The sequence below is a fragment of the Zalophus californianus genome, chromosome 14, assembly GCF_009762305.2.
Source record: "Zalophus californianus isolate mZalCal1 chromosome 14, mZalCal1.pri.v2, whole genome shotgun sequence".
Taxonomy (NCBI): Eukaryota; Metazoa; Chordata; class Mammalia; order Carnivora; family Otariidae; genus Zalophus; species Zalophus californianus.
In genome coordinates this window covers 52,828,166-52,850,825 of record NC_045608.1, presented here as the reverse complement: position 1 = coordinate 52,850,825, position 22,660 = coordinate 52,828,166, and the positions used below count along the sequence as shown (strand labels likewise).

Here is a 22,660-nt window from a genome sequence, read left to right as displayed (position 1 = left end):
ATTTTGCTGATAACATCCTGTTTTTGAGTTTTTGAAGTTTCAGCTGCTTCTCACTGGATCATTGTCAGAGAAAAGGAGGAGAGAATAGTTTTATTCCAAAAAAAAAGGGCACATGGGTGGTGCAATCGATTAAGTGACCAACTCTTGGTTTTGGCTCAGTTGTGATCTCAGGGTGGTGATCTCAGGGTCGTGAGACCGTGCCCACCTGGGGCTCTGTGCTCAGCATGGAGTTGGCTTAAGACTCTCTCTCCCTCTCCTCTGGGCTTCACCTTCATGCTCTCTCTCTAAAATAAATAATAAATAAATCTTAAAAAAAAAAATAAGTTACATGGAGTGCCAGGCTGGATTATGTTGGTAGAGCATGTGACTCTTGATCTCAGGATTGTGAGTTCAAGCCCGAAGTTGGATGAAGAGATTACTTTTTTTAAAAAGTGACTTTGCTATTTTTAAACATCTTTTGAAGGACAAAAGGAATAAAATAGTTTGGAATTTATGCTTATTGTTGGGCTTCTGGATAATTTTTATTTCAGAATTACCCATGTTTCTCTAGTTCCCATTAACATAGTTAAGATTGAATTGATATTAAGAAATACCACATGCAAATTAGTAAGATTCATAAAGGGAAGTATAACAACCAGATGTAAACATGATGAAACATGGAATCACTTGAGGCAATATAGAATGGAAGCCTTCTCTGTCAACATAGAGGTGCAAACTAAAATAATACATCTTTGCTTTTCTATCAAATCAATTTCACTTACTAGCTTTATATTGGAAAGCTTATTTCTCTGGAAATTAGTAGATCTTCATCATCTGCCTCTTTTTCTTAGCCTTAGACGAGTCACAACCTTCAGGAATCTGTTTCCTTCTCTGTCTTACGGGCTACTAATAGTCTTATCTACCTCAGAGCTGTTACAAACGTTAAATACTCAAATTAAATATTGGTAAAATCAGTATGTAAACCGTACAGCTCTTTAAAAATGTCCTAGTGGTGGGTCACACAATACACATGCTCTAGGATTTTGTCCTCAAAACAGGATTTTGACGGGATTTCCCAATTTTTTGCATTTATCTAACCTATACAAATGTTATGTATTACTCAATTATTGTTACTTGAAATAATTGGATTTCATTGATTACTGGCACAGGTTGCCATGGGTCTAATTCAATATACATCCTCATTGTGCTCCTGTTCTCTCTCTTGCCCCATGTTAGATTGTTTAATCTTGGCTTGTATTTTTCTGGATGAGTCATACCATTCTTACAGTTTGAGGAGTTTGTCTTAAACCATTAAGTTCATCTAATCTTTCAGGGATGTGTATAAGTCCATTTTATCCAAGCTTTTCAAAAAATAGTTGTATAAGAAGAGGATTTTCTTCAATAATTCCCGGTTATTCTATGAAAGAAAGCAGTTGCATACCTATTTCTCTTTGAGTGTTGAGGAGAATCTGTATCTTTTGTAAATACATAGGGAAAAATTGGTTTCAAGCTAATCCCTTTCCCATCCAACCAGAGCCTTATTATCTTGCAACATGTTTCTTCTTCAGCTGCACAGGTCCACCCATTGTCTTTATATGTACGTTGCTAATCATATTGTGTACCCACTCCACTTTGGTGCCACTGCTTCCCCCACCTCTGCCCAATCTACACGAGACATCTTTCTTTACAAGGTCAAACTCAAGTTCCCACTCCTGTTGGCAACTGTTTGCATCTTCCCAAAGATATAAAAAAAATAAATAAATTTAGCAAATTGCAGTGGGAAAGGGCTAAAAGAGATGAGATTGTTCAAGCTACAGAAGAATTCAAGGGAGAAACAATATATCAAAAATGCACATGAAATTTAAATAGTTCTCTTCTAACTCAGCTAAAAATATGACTAATTTTATTTTATTTTTTTTTTAAAGATTTTATTTATTTATTTGAGAGAGAGAGAATGAGAAATAGAGAGCACGAGAGGGAAGAGGGTCAGAGGGAGAAGCAGACTCCCTGCTGAGCAGGGAGCCCGATGTGGGACTCGATCCCGGGACTCCAGGATCATGACCTGAGCCGAAGGCAGTCGCTTAACCAACTGAGCCACCCAGGCGCCCAAAATATGACTAATTTTAAAGTATAATATTCTAGGGCGCCTGGGTGGCTCAGTTGGTTAAGCGACTGCCTTCGGCTCAGGTCATGATCCTGGAGTCCCGGGATCGAGTCCCACATCGGGCTCCCTGCTCAGCAGGGAGTCTGCTTCTCCCTCTGACCCTCTTCCCTCTCGTGCTCTCTATTTCTCATTCTCTCTCTCTCAAATAAATAAATAAAATTTAAAAAAAAAATAAAAAATAAAGTATAATATTCTATATACTTCTTATAGCAATATTCAAGTATATGATTATTGGTTTCAGTATAAAATAATGTGAACTCTACTGTAAAAGCAGTACTATTATTGAGTTTACTTTAATGACTAAATAAGAAAATATTTATAATTAGTTTCTCTATTACAGGAACATAAATGGATTCTCCTAGGGAGCTAGGCTATGCTTTAAAGTTTAGCTATATTCCTAGTTTAGATCATCCTCTCTACAATAATGATTTCAGTTTTGATTTATTTTGGAGATACTTAGCTCATTATTAGTAAAAAAAAAATAAATAAATAAAACCAGGTACCTGAAATAGTACCTGAAATAAAATCACCACATCTGAATCCGTGGAATGTGAAATAATGATATTTACTCGTTGTTAAACATCAGGAAACACTATTATTTCAAACTCTAAATGATTGTATGGTGAGAACCAGATGATCTTCATTTCTGATGAAGAGAAACACTAGCAAGAAATTGTGTAAATTATAGCAGGATGGGTTTAGGTTAGATAGGGAGATAATTTAATGCCAATGTGATGAAGTAGAAGAATTCATTACGAGTGATTCTATGGAGAATGTTTATGATAATTTTTTACAAAGGGCCGATTTAAAGGGTAGTTTGTCATTCTAAAAAGGAAAGATGGATGAAATTGAATGTGAAAAGCTACTTATTGAAGAATTACCTCCTTGTGCCCTGTGTTAGGTGCTTCGGCATACAAATATCAGTATGTCTCAGGCTCCATCCCTGAGGACAATTGTCAACTTATAGAGACATAAAACAATTCAATTTTCTGTCGCTAAAAATCTCAAAATAGCAGCAGTTTAAAGAAAGAAAAATTCATACAAAATCTGAGGGGAAAGGAAAAGATTGATAGGAAGGCTGATAGGTGTGACATCCTGATAGGCCGGTGGTGATGAAAACCACCATGCTGCTGATGGGGATGGTGAACCAGAATACCCCTGTATTTCCCCTCGGAGTTCAGAATTTATTGAGAAATAAGAGCTAGTGATCAGACTGATGGAAATCAAAGTATGAGTTTTATTACTGAAAAAGTCTACCTGGGGATTGTTTGGGGAAAAGTAAATAAGGAAACAGAAAGAACATGGTCATTTCAATACCTTCCATCCCAGAGAGTGGAGTGGAAGTTTCTTCCCCTCCAGACGAACTGTGAAGATGAAATGTTGCCTTTTAACACAATAGTGGGGATTTTGTGGTTACTCTGGTAGATGATACATAGATCACTAAAGAATCTGATTAAGTAATATCATGATCAAAATTGTGTTATGTGGAAATGAATCTGAGTCTTGAGTGCTGCAGAAATTGGAGAAGGTCAATGAGGACAATTGCAGGAAAATTGGTGGGATAACATGTAGGATACATTTGGGGTCTGTTGAGAATGATGGCATTAAGAATAAAAAAGAGATAATGAGTGGCAGAGACACAGAAATGCCAGAATCTCTAGAACTTGGCAACTGACAAATAAGGCTAGAAAGACAGGGAGGAGGTAGATACCTGGAATTTTAACCCTGGTTCATTTTGGAAGATGGTTACAGTAGGAAAATCAGGAAGAATTAATATCGGTGAAGAACTAAATACAGAATTCACCTTGGGCTTGTTTAGTTGGTGCTGTCAGTAAAAGAAAATCTGTTTAACTCAACAACTATTTATTGAACACTTATTATGCATAAGCCACATAAGAAGAGGGCAGAAATAAATTGATGTTCTTTGAAAGGAAAGGACATTAAATGCTGGCCTTTGAAACCAAGATATATCATTTTGAGATGGGATTTGGAACGTGTATATGATTTTATTGGCACTTTTATTACACAAGAAATATGTTTATGATAGAAAAACGAGAACATGCAGGTAAATAGAGTAAAGAATTTATAACTGAATCACTGAAGATTGTTGATATCTGTTTATACATATATGCAAATCCATAAATAAATGGAATCCTATTTTTTATAAACTTTAATAAAATACTCGTTATTAGCATAACTGGGGGAAATTTACATACATTCTAACAAGCAGAAGGCACGCAGTTAATTCTCGGAGAACAGAGTAGCCTCATTTAGCTGGGGTGCATGGTCCTTGGTGGGCGAATCACGTGGATGCTACAGGAGGATTGAAGGCATATGGCAGCATCCACTGTGCTGGTGTGTTTTCCATCACCTAGGTTCTTAGTTACATATTCATTTGTGGATGACTTTTTAAACATTATGTCTTTCCCCAACCGCTAGGCTTAATTTTGTGCCTAATTGGTCATTTGTGAACAAGCTGACGGTGCTTGTCTACCTTTCAGCTATATGCCTACGCCACAACAGCAGACGGTTATGCCCCAGAGTACCCACTCCCCTTGCTGTTCAGAGTTGAAGATGATAACGATAATGCTCCGTATTTTGAAAACAAAGTGACTGTCTTTAGTGTGCCTGAAAATTGTCGAACTGGTAAGTCCACATCGCAGGAGAACACTAGATTTTTGCTTTGATTCAATTCCTCAGTAATGTTTTAAACACAATTATGCAAAAACACTTAACAATGCTTGAATGTCAAGGCTATTCGATATAAAACTTTGTAATCTTCGAAGAGCGTATACTCTTCAAAGGCAAACCTTTCTGTGCTCATCTGTGCTGCGCACAGGCACCAAGCAACTAATACATGAAGTTACCAACTTCGTTAGATTAGTCCATGATGCATATGAGTGTGTCACAGAAACGCTATTCATATTTTCTATTTTGCCCATGTACATAGGTGTCACAGATGCATTTATAAAGCAATAAATAATCTGAGTCTTTAAAAAGTTTCAATACATTTTCAAGGACCCAGAAATATATCATCTCGTGGAAATGTTTATCTGACTTTTAACAATATATACATCCATTTCCTTGGCAAATTGGTTTGATGTTATAGGCAGCCAAGATTGCCTCCTAGGCACATCAGTGGGCATAAGACTATCCAGTTTCTTTTAAAAATGAAAACGTTACAAGAAATGCCTCCTCCATTCTCTTGTCATTAGGTTTGTATGCATGTTTAACACTGTTCTTTCATAGTTAGGGGTTTGCTAAAGCAACATTTCTCATACTTGGATCCCTGGGCTGTAAAGCTTGTCCAATGATACTCGGATTGCTATACAATGTCTGTCTTACATATACTAATGAGTACTTGCATGTATTAACAACTCAGCACATTTATTACAATATCAAGGTATAAAATCTTTGTTATCCTATTCAAAGCTGTGCTATTCGTCTCACTAACATTATCAAGTTTGCCTATAAAAGAACCAAGACCTTGCAGACAAGGTCCCATCCAAAAATGGTCTGTGAACTGGGGTGGTGGGTTGGGGAGAAGGATTTGAGAACCACTCTTACCAAGGGTAGTGTGCATCTTCCCGGACATGTGGCATATAAATTCTGTTATTCAAAATACCCACATCATTGAAATTTCCAAGTGAGGGGAGCTTGGAGTTTGGGAGAGCATTTAAGACACTGCACTTGTTTGTAAAATCAATATACTTGTCATTTTGGGGAGAATAGGCTACAACCATACCTTGTTTGTTTGTAATTCAATTATATGGCTCTTTTAAGTTGTTGACAATATGGGATTTATCTGAACAGGAACTTCGGTGGGACAAGTGACTGCCGTAGACCTCGATGAACCTGACACTCTCCATACTCGTCTGAAGTATAAAATCTTACAGCAAATCCCAGATCATCCAAAGCATTTCTCCATACATCCAGACACAGGTGTCATCACCACAACTACACCTTTGCTGGATAGAGAAGTAATGAACTGATTAACTAATTTTACAGTCACTAAACTATATTCAAACTGATAATGAACTCCCAGAGGAGTCTGACCACCTCTCCAAGCTTGCTTCCACACAGGCTGTGCTTAGGGCTTCTCTGGATACTTCCTTTGTGTCTACAAAGATTTGGGGAAGGTACAAGGAATTAGATAAGTTCTCACTTAAGATCATTGACCTGATGTGATGTGTGGATGTGAAATAGCTTTAAATTTTGAAATTTTGTTAGACATATCAGGTTTCTATTGGACTGACTAGCCAATCTCTTGTTCTGTATTTATATTTGAGGTGGCTTTTTCTTTTTTTTTGTAAAAAAATAAAAAAAGAATGTAAAATAATCAGAGCCTACACATGGCTATGAGAATTGCAAGTTATAGGAAATAGAAGTGTTCATCAATGTACCTTTTTCTTTCTTTTTTTTTTTCAGCATTGTGATACATACAAGTTAGTAATGGAAGTGCGAGACATGGGGGGCCAACCTTTTGGTTTATTTAATACAGGAACAATTACTATTTCACTTGAGGATGAAAATGACAATCCACCATATTTTACCAAAACTTCTGTGAGTATATCTTTGTACTCATTTACCTAGGTTCATTTACTTTTTCAAAAAAAACACACAAGGAATTCGGTAGTTCTGTGAGATTACATATTTTGGTTTTAAGAGCTACCACTGACAGATAACATGTAAAAAATATGATTTCTGTAAAAATAATTGAAGAACCAGTTATTTCTAAATGCTAAGGAAAAAAAAAACTAATCTCTTGGCTATCTAAGGGCTTCTTTGTCCTTGATGTTGTTCATGTATTCACCATTTTCTTGGATGCCAAGGTCTGTTATTGGATGCCTTGGATTTAAATTTATTTTATAGAGTGCAGGAAAGGATGCCTTGGATTTAAATTTATTTTATAGAGTGCAGGAAAGGATGCCTTGGATTTAAATTTATTTTATAGAGTGCAGGAAAAGAGGCCCCCTCTCTCTCTCTCTCTGGTATCCTTTGCACTTCAGCTTCCTAAGATGCAAAAGAGATTAGCTTTATATCTTCTGCTTTGCTGGGGCATCAGTAAGTACAGTGTGGTCCTCCCATTATCTATATGCAGATCCTCCCAGCATCATGTATGAGTGAACTTTCCCTTAGGAAGTACACAAAACAAGAAATATATATAGGATGATACTTCCAGGAAATGGCTCTTCTTTCCTGAACTTTTAGTAAGTGATCATTTTTTTCATTAATCTATATGAGAGTACAAGTTAAAGAAGAGAAAACCTTCAGTGATAGGCACATCCATACAATGTTTTATATGAATCCCTACAATTTGTAAGGATATATTTATCCCATAGTTTATTTGAGAAAATGAATATTCAGTTAAATAATTTGCTTATGATCTCATACATATAGACCATGTAAGAGGAAAAACTGGGATTAGAATCAAGATCTGTTATACTCCAAAGGCTATGAGGTTATCATCCTTCTTTGAATTCATTTTACATTTCTAGAAGATTCTGGTTTACTACTTTTTTTAATCTTTTAATATAATATGCTTCTGTAGCTGTATTTCTTTTTTGGAGGGAAGAGGAAAAAAATGTGATTTAATTTCTCAAAAAGGGAAAAACTTTTTCCTTAAAATGTTTGCTAAGGAATCAGAAGTAAATTAAAAACAAAAATTGGCATAATAACAAGTCATCCAGTAATAATAAGAAATCAATGTAGGTTATAATTATCTATAAATGTTGAAGGCTTAATATGTTAATATAAAAGGGGCCATAGGCTATAAATATTGAGGAGATTCAGAATAGAGACAAATCTGAGGGCTTGAGTGATCTCAGAGAAGTTTAGAAGTTAAGACATGAGTCAGTCTTTGAAGAATGGATAAGATTTGAGAAAGCAGTTTAGTGAAGAAAGAAGTAATCTATGCATGAAATTTGTAAATTCTTTCCAATTTATGATTGCATGTTCCCATATAACTTTATTTTCTTTTTCTTTAAATGTAGAAAATCATGTTGTTAAAGCTATGAATTTATCATAACAAGAGGCAATTGTTTTAGTATTTTACAGAAGTAGAAGAAAACAGAATTGACGTCGAGATTTTACGAATGGCGGTACATGACCAGGACTTGCCAAACACTCCTCACTCTAAGGCTGTCTACAAGATCCTACAAGGAAATGAAAATGGAAACTTCAAAATTAGCACAGACCCCAATACAAATGAAGCAGTCTTGTGTGTTGTCAAGGTAAACAACAACAACAAAACGATCAAGCAATACTTTAAAAAATACTGATGTACACTTGAGCATTGATATTTACATATCTATATACTACATACTATCTATCTCTCTAGTAATTCTTTGTATGTATATGACTAGAGAATTGCAATGCAATGTTGAAATGATTTACATTTGTTTACTTAAATGTTTTATTATTATTATTTTACCCTCATTTTTTTTCTTAGAAGATGGGCATTGCAGGCACAAAACACATTGTTCTCTATACATGGGGAAAACCAAGGCAAAGAAATATTGTATTAGTAATCAAATATTAGTCTTAGAAGGAGTCTTAGACACCCACTTGTCCCTTATTTTATAGAACACAAGACAGAGAAAAATGGAAGAACCACTACTGGAAATCAAACCTCTAGATTTTTCAATTGCCTTCATGCTCATATTATACTTTTACTTCTCAATGAGGTATAAGACAGACTATTTATTAAATATTCAGCAGCTATTCCCATTAATCCTCCTATATTTGAGATAGCCAGTGCTTTGGGATTTTAAACATTCAGTCGCAATTGCTAGTACCCAGAATGATAAACTGCATCTGATTCCTTTCTCCCTTCCAAGTACTAACCAGGCCTGAACCTGCTTAGCTTCTGAGATCAGACAAGATCAGGCGTATTCAAGGTGGTATGGCTGTAGGCACACCTAGTTCCTTTCAGTGTCCTTCTACCCATTGCCCTTACTAACCTCTGACATACTTTCCCTGATTAATTTCTTAGGGACAGTGTACTTTCTTAGAGGCTACATGCACAAGTTGTACTTTCCTCCTAAGATTTTTAAGAAAATGCCCTTTATTATATTGCTTATTCTTTCTCTCACTCACTCTCTTTTTCTTTTTCTTACTGGGGTTTTTTGTTTGTTTGAGGGGGTTCTAGGTTTCTTTCCCTTGCTTTCCTTTTTTTGTTATCTTGACAGATTTCAGTCTCTTAATTGTTTAACCATTGTTTCAAGATTCTTTCTTATTCAGTTCAGGACTGAGCACTTTGATTAGGAGCTATACAACCTTAAATATAATCATTTAAAAAAAACCCTAAATATAATATAAGATGCTACTAGATAGTATCACTATAATTTTTATGCATACATTCAGAGTAACTGCTCCATCATAACCAAATCTCATGTCCCAGTGGTCTAATTATTTTATATACTTCCTCTTATACTCTTTATATACTTCTGTTGTCTTAGTTATCACTGTTATCCCATTTGATAAATTCGGATTTATTCAAACACTTATTCTGTATTTCTATTAATATTTAAACTTGTAATAAAAAAACCGAAGGCGGGACCTTCCCGAAGAAAAGTGACAAGAAAAATTGGTTAAATCGTCAACAGTTTTGCATTTGATAGTGCTTATCATTACAGGAAGTCAACTATTAGTCTTTAACTACATTAGCACCTGCTTTTGGTAACATTTTATACACAAAAATGATATTCCTTTTTGTGCTAAAATTTGGAATCGTAATTATAAGTCTTCTATATATAGTGTTACAAATTGACTGATTAAAGTATGTTTATTCAACAGCCATTGAACTATGAAGTCAATCACCAGGTTGTTTTGCAAATTGGTGTACTTAATGAAGCACAATTCACTAAAGCAGCAAATTCAAAAACTCCTACTATGTGCACCACAACTGTCACTGTTAAAATTAAAGACAGTGATGAGGGTCCTGAATGCCAACCTCCAGTAAAAGTTATTCAGAGTAGAGATGGCCTCCAACCTGGACTAGAATTGCAGGGATACAAAGCGTTGGATCCAGAAACACGCAGTGATGAAGGCTTAAGGTAAGGTATTTTTCAAAATGACATATTTTGAGATTATGTCCACTCTTTGGTTTGAGCATTTACACTTGATTTCTAAAAATTAGGTATAAGAAGATAGGAGATGAAGATAACTGGTTTGAAATTAATGAACACACCGGTGACCTGAGAACTATAAAAGTGCTAGACAGAGAATCGAAATTTGTAAAAAACGACCAATACAATGTCTCCGTGGTTGCAATGGATACAGGTGAGCGCAATTTTCTAGAAATAGAGGATATATTTTTAAGGAAATCTTGGAGTGAACTTTGTTTACTTTCATATCAGAAGTTCATGCAAAACAGATTTGCATTGATTGCTCAATGTATTGGAGACCACCCAATGTCAGCTCCAGTTCATCAGTAATGCAAAACTAGGAAGTGAGGAATGGCCGAAGACATGGTGGCATCCTCCAGGATCTCCGTTTTTTTTTTTTTTAGGAGTACATATTTGGATTATTATGGTTTGAACTTGTTGAAAGGGTTTAGCCCTCCTAAAACAGTTGGGTTCAAGGTACGTCTGTTCTGAGCCTCTCTTAATGGGCTTATCCTATTTCCTAAGAAATGGTCAAAAGATGACTCAAGACTTTTGTGGTGGTTTGCAATCCTTCTCCAAGGTTAATCCTAGAAATTATCTTGTGAAGAAATGTCCTTCAAATGTCATAAAGTAGTAATTTCCAAATCCTTTTGAATGTGCACTCCTCGCAGCCATTTTTGAATGTGGACCATTACAATGGGCTACAGTGTATGCCTGACAGCTTTGTTTTGTTTTGTAATGCAAGTGCCTGCCTGACTTAAGCTTTGATTGCTAAGGCTTCAGCTTCAAAGATGGCTATCTGGAATAAACATTGCCAAGCAGACTAGAAAATGATCCAGATCAAGTCACAATAGCCCTACCATCCCAAGCTCCTTTGTTTTAGAGATCTTGCTTGATTTCAGTAACTGACCCCTGGGGCCACTGGTTTTTTTTCACTTCCAAGCTCTTTAAATTTCTACTCTTATGTCTTAAATTCACCAGTAAAGAGTGAGCTCGAGAAACCCTCAGCCCCCACTCTTGACCCCAATAAAAGCAGTATCCCAGGCTTGTTTTTTTTCTCCCTGCCCCGCACAACCTCGCTGTGTGGCCCCGGGAGTGCCATGTAATTTCCAGGATATGTAAGTAATAAACCTTTTTCCCCCCAAAGTTTCCTGATGGTTGGGACACCGTGCAATCATATAAGAACCACAAGGGCCAGTCTAGCCACAAAATTGTTTATCTACAGGCTGAGAGCCACACACAGCAACCTCCTTATATTTACTAGTATGTTTGTATACATGTGCTACTAGGCTAATGTATGCACCATAAAAATGCACAAACAAGCACTTGTAAAGTACTATTTCCATGTGCCAAAAATATCTAGTTTTCAAAATCTAAAAGAAAAACTAAATGACCTTCCCTTCCTCTTGATACCTCTCACACAGACTTTTAATGTAGTTCTTTCAATATAGGTAGGAAAAAAAACTACTAAAGAATGGAGAAAACATTAGCTGAGAAATATAGTTAATGTTGCGGCCACTCTAAAACGCTGGATGATTTGCTACTCCTGTATAAGCAGAAGTGAAAGCTGAATGGTTTAAAAGCACAATTATGATGTCAAAGAAGGATTTACATTTACTCATTTATTTCACAAATGTTGATAGTCTTGTAAGTTCCAAGTACTCGGCAAATCACCATGGAAACTAGAATTCAGAAGACAAGGCCAAATTCTCCTATGATATGAAAGAAAGGATTACTATATTCTCCTAAGAGGTTCTTGGTATGACCACTTTCCCCATAAAAGATTGTATGGCTATCATAAGAAGTAGAAATTAGTTAAGAGCTGCCCCGATTAAAGGATAAAGGCGAGTTTCACATAAATGAGGAAGCTTAGCTAGCGATAGGAAAATGAAATACTATTTGAAGAGAAGGAAAATACAGAGAATAGAAATATAAGAAATTAACTTTGTCTTTTGTTGCTAAAAATACAAGGAAATGAAATGCCAAATCTATAAGAATCTATGCCCCAGGCTCATGGATAACCTAGGTGTGCTCACGAAGAAGTAAAGACATGGATGTTATAGACATTTTAATGTAAGACCACATGGTGACATCAATGCTTTTGTGTAGTTGAACTTTAATCCATTAATATATATTTCCAAGGACCAAATATATAAGTATTTACTTATGTTTCCACATGAACGTTTAGTTTTGGTGCTCATAAATATTTCAAGATTATGACCTAGACTTTCTTCTAGCTTTCTTCGAATCCAATTTCTTTACTTCTGTTTCTTCTGTCAGTCTTCTTTGTCAAGCAGACTGGTTTCCCTGCTGTCACTCTAGAAAGCACTGTTTTATTTATTTTTATTTTTATTTTTAAGATTTTATTTATTCATTTGAGACACAGAGATACTGAGAGAGAGAGAGTGAGAGAAAGCACGAGCAGGGAGAGAGGCAGAGGGAGAGGGAGAAGCAGGCTCTGCGCTGAGCCAGGAGCCCGATGTGGGGCTCGATCCCAGGACCCCAGGATCACGACCTGAGGCGAAGGCAGACGCTTAACCATCTGAGCCACCCAGGCGCCCCTAGAAAGCACTGTTTTATGCACCTTCTGCCTAGTACAGCACTGCCCCTCCTGTTTGAAATTCAGGTCCCTTAACTTCTTCAAATGAATGACAGTGACATCTTCTATGACTGTTTCCACTCGTCTGTGTTTAGTTCTTCTCTTAATACCTCTTAAGTCTCCCTTCCCTGGGGATGATATATTAATTATCACAAGTAATGTATCTTTTCTATAAAAGGGTGTTTCATTGCTTCTCATTTATATCACGTTCCTCTAAGGAATTCTGTTAATAACTCACATCTTTGTTAGTTTGCTGATTTTGAAGTTGTTACTTGTATTCAAATTTATCTACAAATTTCTGGCAGTATCAAAATGTTTATATCCTATTGCAGATTTCTTATTAGAAGAGCTGTATCTCTCTTTTATTTCTAGATATTGTAAAATTTGTTCAGATAGAATAATTTTTAAAGAGGTATATAAAATAGTGGCCTTTTATGAAGTAACTTAAAAATAACTTTTAATAAATTAATTTTGTAGTTATTCAACAGAAAATCAGCACTGAAATATACTCCAAGATATGGCTTAAGTGTTATTTCAATTAGCAATAATCGCGCCTTGGATAAACCTCATTGGCTACGAGACTGCCACTGCGCAAAGCTTAAGTGTTATTTCAAATTAAAAATGGATTATATTTGCATATGATTTATAGTGGTCTTTATGATAAATGCTGAATTTATCTAATGCTCCAAATTTAGACCAGCACTCAAAGCAAAAAAATGAGAAACCGTATCAATTATTTTTCTGTTTATTTCAATTTTGAAAGGTTACCATTTATTGTAGTTTATTATCTTCTCACAAATGGTAAAATTTAGACCTGTTTTTTGAACTTCATTATCTCTTAAACACAAATATTGGGCAATATTTTCATTAAAGATATTGAGACTTATGGTGTAAAGCATTAGGCCAGTAACAGTGGCCATCTGGAGATGAGTAATAGCTCCTAGGCCAAAAACATATTTATTGAATTAGGGAGGGGGTGCAAACTTATTTTTATGGTTTATTCAACTAAGTCTTTTGTAAAGTATAAAATAGTAATTGCATTATGTTCAAGGTGTTAGTATGAAGTTGTAAGTTACCCAAGAAATGCAAGGCAGATCATTCGGCTCTCAAGATAAACATGACTTAGCTCTTAGGACGAACAGGTTCACAGTTCAGTGTGTGAGACGGTGATGAGCAAAGTGCTCTGAGAAATCAAAGGAGAATATTGCTGCCATTGTCCATAGATGTCACAGCAAGTTTCAAGAGGAGTTATCTGGTGGATTCTTGAAGGATAACAAAGTATTACCAGGCAAAGCGAAAGAGAAAAGTAGTCCCAGCTGTGGCAACAAAATGTACCAAAGCAGACAGCAAAAAGTGCACCTAGTGGGTTTGATGAGAGGTTTTACAAAGTTCGAGCAAAGAATAGGTGAGGAAATGAGTCAGAAGAGGAAGTCAAAGGAAGTGACTGATGACCAAATGTGAAGTCTTTGTATATTCAAGATGAATATATGCTCTTCACAAAGAGATCTGTAAGAAATTTATTTTCAAGTGGCTATTCTGTAATGACATTGCTCATAATCTCATGCTTTTTCATTTTAAAAAGCACCTCAAGATAACATCTGATAGAGCCATCAATCTTCAGGGAAGAGTGACATGTCACTATTTTGTATTTGTAGCAATGGTATTTGTGACCCAAAAGTGTGTGAAAATCAAGTTCAGACAGCCACTAGAAAACAGATGTCAGCTATGTATCACAGAGATGTTGAAAATCAGTTTTTAAGTGAAGAAATATCCTATTTTTTATTTTTCTTAGATGGCAGATCTTGCACAGGAACATTAGTAGTTCTTTTGGAAGATTATAATGATCACCCACCACAAATTGATAAAGAAGTGACAATTTGTCAGCATGCTAAGGATTATGCTGTTCTGGAACCTGTAGATGCTGATGGACCCGAGAATGGTCCACCTTTTCAATTCTTTCTGGATAATTCTGCCAACAAACTTTGGAATTTAGAAACAAAAAATGGTATGTAATTATGCTAAATCTTCTAATCAGTGGGAACTTAAGATGGCTGATGGTTTTGACATTCACCTTAGTTCATTATGATGTACATTCATTTTAGGAAATTATTTTATTGAACCCCCCAAAAGGATAGTACCTTGTTTTTTTTAAAAAGCTCTTGTTAGCATTTAATGAATCTCCCTCCCCATGGCTTCAAGCTACCAGGACACAGACCTACCCCACACCCTGCCACCACACACACACACACACACACACACACACACACACACACACACACACACACACACACACATACTCTTCTCCTCCACTCTTCCACTGAAGAATCTGACCTTCAAGATGGCAGGCTGTTTGGGGAGCTTTCCTTCTCCAAAACTTTGCAGTAGCTGGGGTGCAGCACATCAGTGATAGGAGCAGCTTCAGTTTTGTTTTGGGCAGCATTTACCCGTACCTGCTCACTGCCCTAGGTCCACAGTTTGTCAAGGTCGACAGTTGGGCAAAAGCTCTGGTTCCTCTTTAAGTGGTAATGCCTCATACTAACTTTTCCAAAGTGACCTAGGTGATACTGGTCAAAGTTGATCCGGCGGTGACTCATGCATGCCGCCAGCATCACCCCCGCCTCCTGGGTGCTTCCCGTGTTAGCCCATGCGGCTGTGGCCGTGGCTCATGTGGCCCCGAAGTTTCTGGGTTTTCCTCAGTCTGGACGGCATGTTGGCAGCCCAGACAAAAGAGCAATACCTTACCTTTTAAAAGCAATGGATAATATATTTATGTTTAGACTCTTGTTCCAAATATCTTTTAAGAAAACACATCAATCCATTTTAGTATAGTATTTGAGTAATGTTAAGTATAGATTAGTCTAATGTAAGTGTAGAGCAATATTAATTCATTTTCCTGGTTTTTCAAGAAATCAAAATCATTTTTAAGAAATAAAAATGAGGGGCACCTGGGTGGCTCAGTAGGTTAAGCATCTGTTGGACTTTTGATTTCAGTTCAGGTCATGATCTCAGGGTTGTGAGATTGAGCCCTGTTTTGGGCTCCATCCTGGTCATGGAGTTGCCTTAGGATTCTCTCTGCCCCTCCTCTTTCTCCGTCTCTCCCTCTCAAAAAAGAAAGAAAGAAAGAAAAAAGAACCACTAGAGTTTTTCCTTTAAGCTAAATTCTGCACCTTCAACTCCCCACCCTACCCCAAGCATACCAAGTAGGAATAATATTGTGATTGAAAGGTCATATCAATATACATTCTGTCTTTTTTTTTCTCTAGGTAAAACTGCCATTCTTCGTCAGCGGCAAATTCTTGATTATAACGAATATAATGTGCCTATCATAATAAAAGATAGACATGGTTTAAATGCAAAACACATGTTAATGGTGAGAGTATGTGACTGTACAACCCCATCTGACTGTAAAATGAATTTAAAAAATGTGAGAGATGTTAAGCCAAACGTAATACTTGGAAGATGGGCTATTCTTGCCATGGTGTTGGGTTCTGCATTGCTGTTATGTAAGTATAATTATCTAGAATGTGTTAGTTGAAGGCTTATTTAATATTTAAAATATATATATATATATGGTAGTTCTTTATTTAATGACCTTTATAGTCTTTGGTAAATGTGCCCTTTAAATGTGTCCTTTTAAAACTCTTGTGTGTACTATGTGACTGGGGGTTTCAATTCACGGAAGAAACATATCAGTAAGAGCAGATTAAATTTAAACTAATTTTCGGAGGTGTACCCTTAGTTCTTCCATTAGAAGGTGTGAGACACTGGATAGATCATTTCCTCTTCTTTGAGCTCATTTTTCCACAAGTATAACAAAGAGGTTGGTTAAGATTCCTTCCCATACAAAACATAGTCTTTTAACCACCAAGTTTATGCACAGGAAGAATTAGTGAAGAGTACTTACAAAATTCACATAGTTTATGCTCACTGTTATTAATGAACGGATTTAACATACATTTTTTTTAAAGATTTTATTTACTTATTTGACAGAGACAGACAGAGAGAGAGGGAACACAAGTTGGGGGAGTGGGAGAGGGAGAGGCAGGCTTCCCACTGAGCAGGGAGCCTGATGGCAGGGCTCGATGGTGGGGCTCGATGGCAGGGCTCGATGGCGGGGCTCGATGGCGGGGCTCGATCCCAGGACCCTGGGATCATAACCCGAGCCGAAGGCAGCTGCTTAACCAACTGAGCCACCCGGATGCCCTGATTTAACATACATCTTAAGAAGACTCCAATGAAGCATGACTGGCTGGCTCAGTCAAAAGAGCACACAACTCTTGATTTCAGAGTTGTGAGTTTGAACCCCACGTTGGGTGTAGAGTTACTTAAAAATAAATAAATAAACTTAAAAAAGAAGGAAAATTGGAATTCTAAACAAAAAAAAAAAGACTCCTGTTAGTGGAAAATGGTCATATGGTGAGCCACTGAGGAAAACATTACATGCAAAGGATGTTAAGATTTTGCATTCTGCAAACTTTTTTTCAAGATGCAGAAGTGATGGAAATCATTGCCCACACTTCTTTCATCTCTCCTTCCCACTCACCTTTCTTTTTCAATAATTTATTTGACTACAGAACCTATTTGCATTTACAGACTTTCCCCATAGTCTTTACTGTGTCCTAATGCATTGATTTGAGTTTCAGGTAAAACTGGACGTTCCCCTTAGCATGGTGATTACACTTTCAAAACTGGGCACAGATTTTATGTAACTGCCTTTCATGTTTGTATTTATGCCTAATGCCCTTTGAGTGTGTTCTACATGTATGGATTTGAGTTATCAATAATACTAGCTTAAATTTCAATCAAAGGGAGTTACTATTTCAGTGTGGAGGAAATAAGAGAAACATTTAAGTTAATTCTGGGCTTGGGAGGACACCTATTAATAAGCTATGCTCACTTCATCCTTCTTACTTTTAATTGATCTTTTTCTCATTTAGCCTAATAACATAATCTCAATAAGACAGAGATGGTCTATATACTAATACATTTGTTAATATTCTGTTTTAAATTTCATGACCCAAAGGGATCTTAATTTATAGAACAAATTCTTTAAAGTTCTGTGAAGAAACTTTTAAAATATCATGATTTAAATGATATACACCAGCATGAAAAAATGCTATTTTACTTAAATACTTTTTATTTTTTAGGTATTCTGTTTACTTGTTTCTGTGTTACTGCTAAGAGAACAGTAAAGAAATGTTTTCCAGATGTAGCCCAGCAAAATTTAATTGTGTCAAACACTGAAGGACCCGGAGAAGAAGTGATGGTAAATTAGATTTCACTTTCGTACGAATTGTGTGGTGATCCAATGATAACAGCTGATTATTACATAATAATAGTAATAATAATAACAACTAATGTTTACTGAGCACTTACTATGCCAAGCAGAACTCCACCTGCTCTGCATGCATTAACTTATTTTTTTTAAGATTTTATCTATTTATTTGAGAGAGAGAGCAAAACAGAGAGAGCACAGGTGGTGGGGAGGGGCAGAGGGAGAGGGAGAAGCAGATTCCCTGCTGAGCAGGGACCCCAACGCGGGGCTCGATGCAGGGCTCCATCCCAGGACCCCGAGATCATGACCTGAGCCAAAGGCAGACGTTTTACCAACTGAGCCACCAGACATCCCTGGGTTAACTCATTAAACTTCATAATTCTATTGTATTAGTTTCATAGGACTGCAAAGAATCACAAACTGGTAGTTCCTTGACTTAGGGCAGCATAAATCAAATCTTCATATGGCATTCTTCTCCCTGTGTGCATGTCTGTGTCCAAATTTCACCTTACCCACCCTGAGTGTGGCCTTATCTTAATTTAACTAAATACATATGTAATGACCTATTTTCAAACAAGATCACATTCTAAGGCATTGAGGGTTAGGGCTTCAACATAATGAATTTTGATGGGAAAGAAATGAAAGGAAATTGTTAGTTTCAATTTGATTCACTCATTTTATAACTCTACCTTTATTTTTAGGAAGCAAATATTAGACTCCCCACACAGACATCCAACATTTGTGACACAAGCATGTCTGTTGGCACTCTTGGTGGCCAAGGAGTCAAAACACAGCAAAGCTTTGAGATGGTCAAAGGTGGCTACACTTTGGATTCCAGCAAAGGAGGTGGACATCAGACCTTGGAATCTGTCAAGGGAGCAGGACAGGGAGTAATGGAGCCTGGCAGATACACATATACCGACTGGCACAGCTTCACCCAACCTCGGCTTGGCGAGGTGAGTGCCAATGTCTTCGAGTTCTTATTGCATGAAAGTTAAAAATGATTTATAAATCAGGATTTCCCAAAAGTTTTACTCCTCAGGCATGTGGAACTCATCACCTTTTGAGTCTTTAATTATCATAGATATAGATTTCAGGCCCAAGCCCAAAGGGAAAAATGATCTTTCCAAGTTTAATTTTTAAAATAAGGTTTACAAAACTGCACAGCTATCTAGGAATGGCATATGTATACATGTTTAGGAAGTGTAAGAAGACTGGTAGCTTCTTCTGTAAAAATTACCAGGAAAATCACCTGGAATGAAAGATTTGTATAGAGTGATGCATGGATCATAATTTATAAACATTTTTTAGTGTACTGAATCCTCTGTGTAGTTATGAAGGCCTGGCTATCAACATTAACCAGACAGACTGTTCAGATTTTATTTTGGGTTTTAGTTCCTTGTTTTAGGTTCAGATTAATCAATATTGGTTATTATTAGCCAGTTGAATATATTACATTATTGTCACTATATAACTGTATATAAACAGAAGCCTATATTGGTTCCCCCAAATATGTGAAGAAGCTGAAAAGATACATTGGAACTATACAGATCTTATGTTCAAATGGGAAATTGTAGGTTAGCTTTGTAATATATGTGTATTTTTAATTTTCATAAATGTGTTCACTAGGAGCATTTATATATCTGCTATATTTTCAGAATGAATATAATACAGACCAATCATGTGCATTTTTTATATGTAGGAATCCATTAGAGGACACACTCTGATTAAAAATTAAACAATAAAAGGTAAATCAAAGACATTATTTTTATGCTAATATGTTTAGGTGTCTTTAAAAAAATAATAAAATGTGCTCTTTTTTGATACAGAAGGTGTATCTGTGTGGACAAGACGAGGAGCATAAACATTCTGAAGACTACGTGCGTTCGTATAACTATGAAGGAAAAGGGTCTATGGCCGGCTCTGTAGGCTGCTGCAGTGATCGGCAGGAAGAAGAAGGGCTTGAGTTTCTAGATCATCTGGAACCCAAATTTAGGACGCTAGCAAAGACATGTGTAAAGAAATAAATGTGTTTTAACAGAGAAACATCTACAAATGCATATGTAGGAATTTACTGAATGTAAAATGATAGCAGCATCTGCTAATATGTTTGTTTATTGGAAGTAAACTTTGAGTCATGTATAGGTAAGGGTACTATAAATACAAAGCTCCCCTAAATTCTCCTCGTCTGATATAACTTCCATATTCGCTAGAAAGAAAGGTTTCATGTGTTAATTTTCTTTTATATGCATGTATATATTGCCCTTTCCAGGACTCTACCAATGTGCGTTCTTGCATCTTCTGTTTGAAAACTTACATTACTCTCTATGCTATGAAAGTGTGTGGTGGGAGAGCTGGGTATTGTCGAGGCTAATGAAAAATGAATTTTAATTTGATATGAAAATTAAATATTTTCTTCAAAATTCTGGGGAGATTGCTCTTAGAAATATTCTTAGAAATATCGTCTTTGGTGCCAGAGAATTGATTCTTCTACCTGAGTGGCTATGTATTGAAGGACTTTTAAGTATTCTTTGGTGCAGTCTTCAATTTGGTAAATAAGTATTCATTTCTCACTGCACTTTTCACACTGCAGAGGTGCTTCCAGCACTGTTTGCTTTCAGGAGCCTTCAGCGCTTGGTCCTTGGATCTCTGCCCATATGGATGCATAATCAGGTTCCAGCTTCTATGTTTGTTGGAAAGGCATGGACCAGAACAAGCCCACAATAATGTGAGCCACAGAGATTTTGTAAGGATCGGATGGGAGGATTTCCAAGAAAGAATTGTAACCTTGATGCCCATGGTTGACTTAGACTCACAAATATGTTTCGTTTGCCCACCAGGATGTACTATTACCTTTTTAAAATATAAATACCTTGGCAAAAACATGCACTGTCTTAGTTTGACAGAGGCCCACCATCTTCAAGCATTGGTGAAACCAGCCTGGCAAGCATTAGACTTGCAATCCTGATCCACGGTGCTTAGCCTTTAAAATATGCTAAAAATGGAATGAGCAACCATATTGGAATTGAATACTCTGCCTACCTTGGTAATTACTTTAAGAAAATGGAAAGTCAAAAATAACAAATTTCTAGCATGTAAATGTTAAAACATGGAAATCTATGAAAGCAACACTTAACCAAACAATTGTTGAATGATGGATAAATGAATGAACATATGAGTTAATAAATTATTTTGAATGTATAACATTTAAATAGGATATTATATTGTATTAAAATAGAAAGAAGCTATATATTTAATATTTTAATAGTCTTTTGTGCCAAACTCTCTAAATTTATAGACAATAACAGTATATATCACATAGAAATTTCTCATTCAGACCAAATAACTCTTTCATTTTCTTTATTAGCTAGTAAACTATTGAAAAGAGTGGTTGATTTTTCCAAATTTTGTAATTATTCTTCTTATTCTCAATTACAGCTTCTGATTAAAGCTGTTTCTTGATGTGAAATTGGATATTAGAACAGAATACAAAAGTAGTTTTAATAAATAAATATTTTATTTTATAGGATGTCCACAATGTATGATTTTTTATAGCAATTGTGAGTAAAATAATTTTGGGGCATTAATGCAATTTCTGTTGTCTGAGGTATACATTACTCTGACAATGTTACCTGTTTGGAAATCTTTAAGTATAATATTAAAAATTTGGAAATAAATCATGCCATGTTATATTCTCGAATGTAGATGCAGAACATTTTCTGAGCAATTAAAAACCATTAGCTGAACATTAACTTATATGTGTTTGTTTATGTTTTCATTTCTTATATTCACTTAAATAGGAAAGAGAAATTTTATATCTGAACATAAAGTACAACTAAAGGCTTAAGGTTAGCAAAATAAGACACTCTAAAAGTATTACAAGAATTGTTAGAAAGTATGGAAAATGGATTTGTATTAAGCAGTTTTGGCTATTTTAAATATTTTCAAATATTATTACAATTTATCTTGCAAAGGAACTATGATTTGTCTTTTATTTAGGAAATCCACGTTCTCTGTTTACACTCAAAATTAAATGTTGTTTGTATGACTGATAAGATTTATGAAACTCCACTGGCCTGTTTACCAATTTAGTTTGTTAATAAAGCATTTTATATTTTTATGGATTATTTCATATAAGTTAATCATCAATTGTCAATAAATAAGTCATTATGAATTGTTCTTCTGTAATTAAATCTATAGTTAGGGAAAATATACAATTAAGCTTTTCTTATCTTGATTCAGATCTCAAAAGTATTCCATGTTGAAAAAAATCCCATGGGCACACTAAGATAGATGAAAATTGATACAATTATTATAAATTAGCTTTGTTAAATACCTCTTTAACTTTACTGAGCTTTCAATTCTCATGTTTATTAAAAATATTTTATAAAAGTTGTTTTCTATGCTTATGTTTACTTTAAAAAAATGGAATATGCTGTTATTTGGAAATTGTTCACAATAGATGTTTTAGAGTTGAGGATTTTTATTATCATAGAAAAGAAAAGCAAACTCCATTTTGTGGTGTCTTAGCTTTA

At 35.7% G+C, this 22,660-nt stretch overlaps 1 protein-coding gene and 1 pseudogene across 1 annotated transcript in view; one reads left to right on the top strand and one right to left on the bottom strand.

Annotated features, from left to right (window-relative positions):
• Nucleotides 1–22,398, top strand: part of DSC1 (desmocollin 1) — a 32,285-nt gene extending 9,887 nt beyond the window's left edge. Inside the window, exons 6-16 of the mRNA XM_035723870.1 lie at nucleotides 4,645–4,789; nucleotides 5,957–6,123; nucleotides 6,572–6,706; nucleotides 8,191–8,376; nucleotides 9,941–10,200; nucleotides 10,284–10,426; nucleotides 14,643–14,855; nucleotides 16,114–16,353; nucleotides 17,998–18,116; nucleotides 18,827–19,081; nucleotides 19,955–22,398. Coding sequence (XP_035579763.1) covers nucleotides 4,645–4,789; nucleotides 5,957–6,123; nucleotides 6,572–6,706; nucleotides 8,191–8,376; nucleotides 9,941–10,200; nucleotides 10,284–10,426; nucleotides 14,643–14,855; nucleotides 16,114–16,353; nucleotides 17,998–18,116; nucleotides 18,827–19,081; nucleotides 19,955–20,152 — 2,061 coding nt within the window. The 3' untranslated portion in view covers nucleotides 20,153–22,398. The remainder of the gene's footprint in view (nucleotides 1–4,644; nucleotides 4,790–5,956; nucleotides 6,124–6,571; nucleotides 6,707–8,190; nucleotides 8,377–9,940; nucleotides 10,201–10,283; nucleotides 10,427–14,642; nucleotides 14,856–16,113; nucleotides 16,354–17,997; nucleotides 18,117–18,826; nucleotides 19,082–19,954) is intronic.
• LOC113913437 lies at nucleotides 13,294–13,449 on the bottom strand (annotated as a pseudogene).
• Nucleotides 22,399–22,660: the final 262 nt, after the last annotated feature.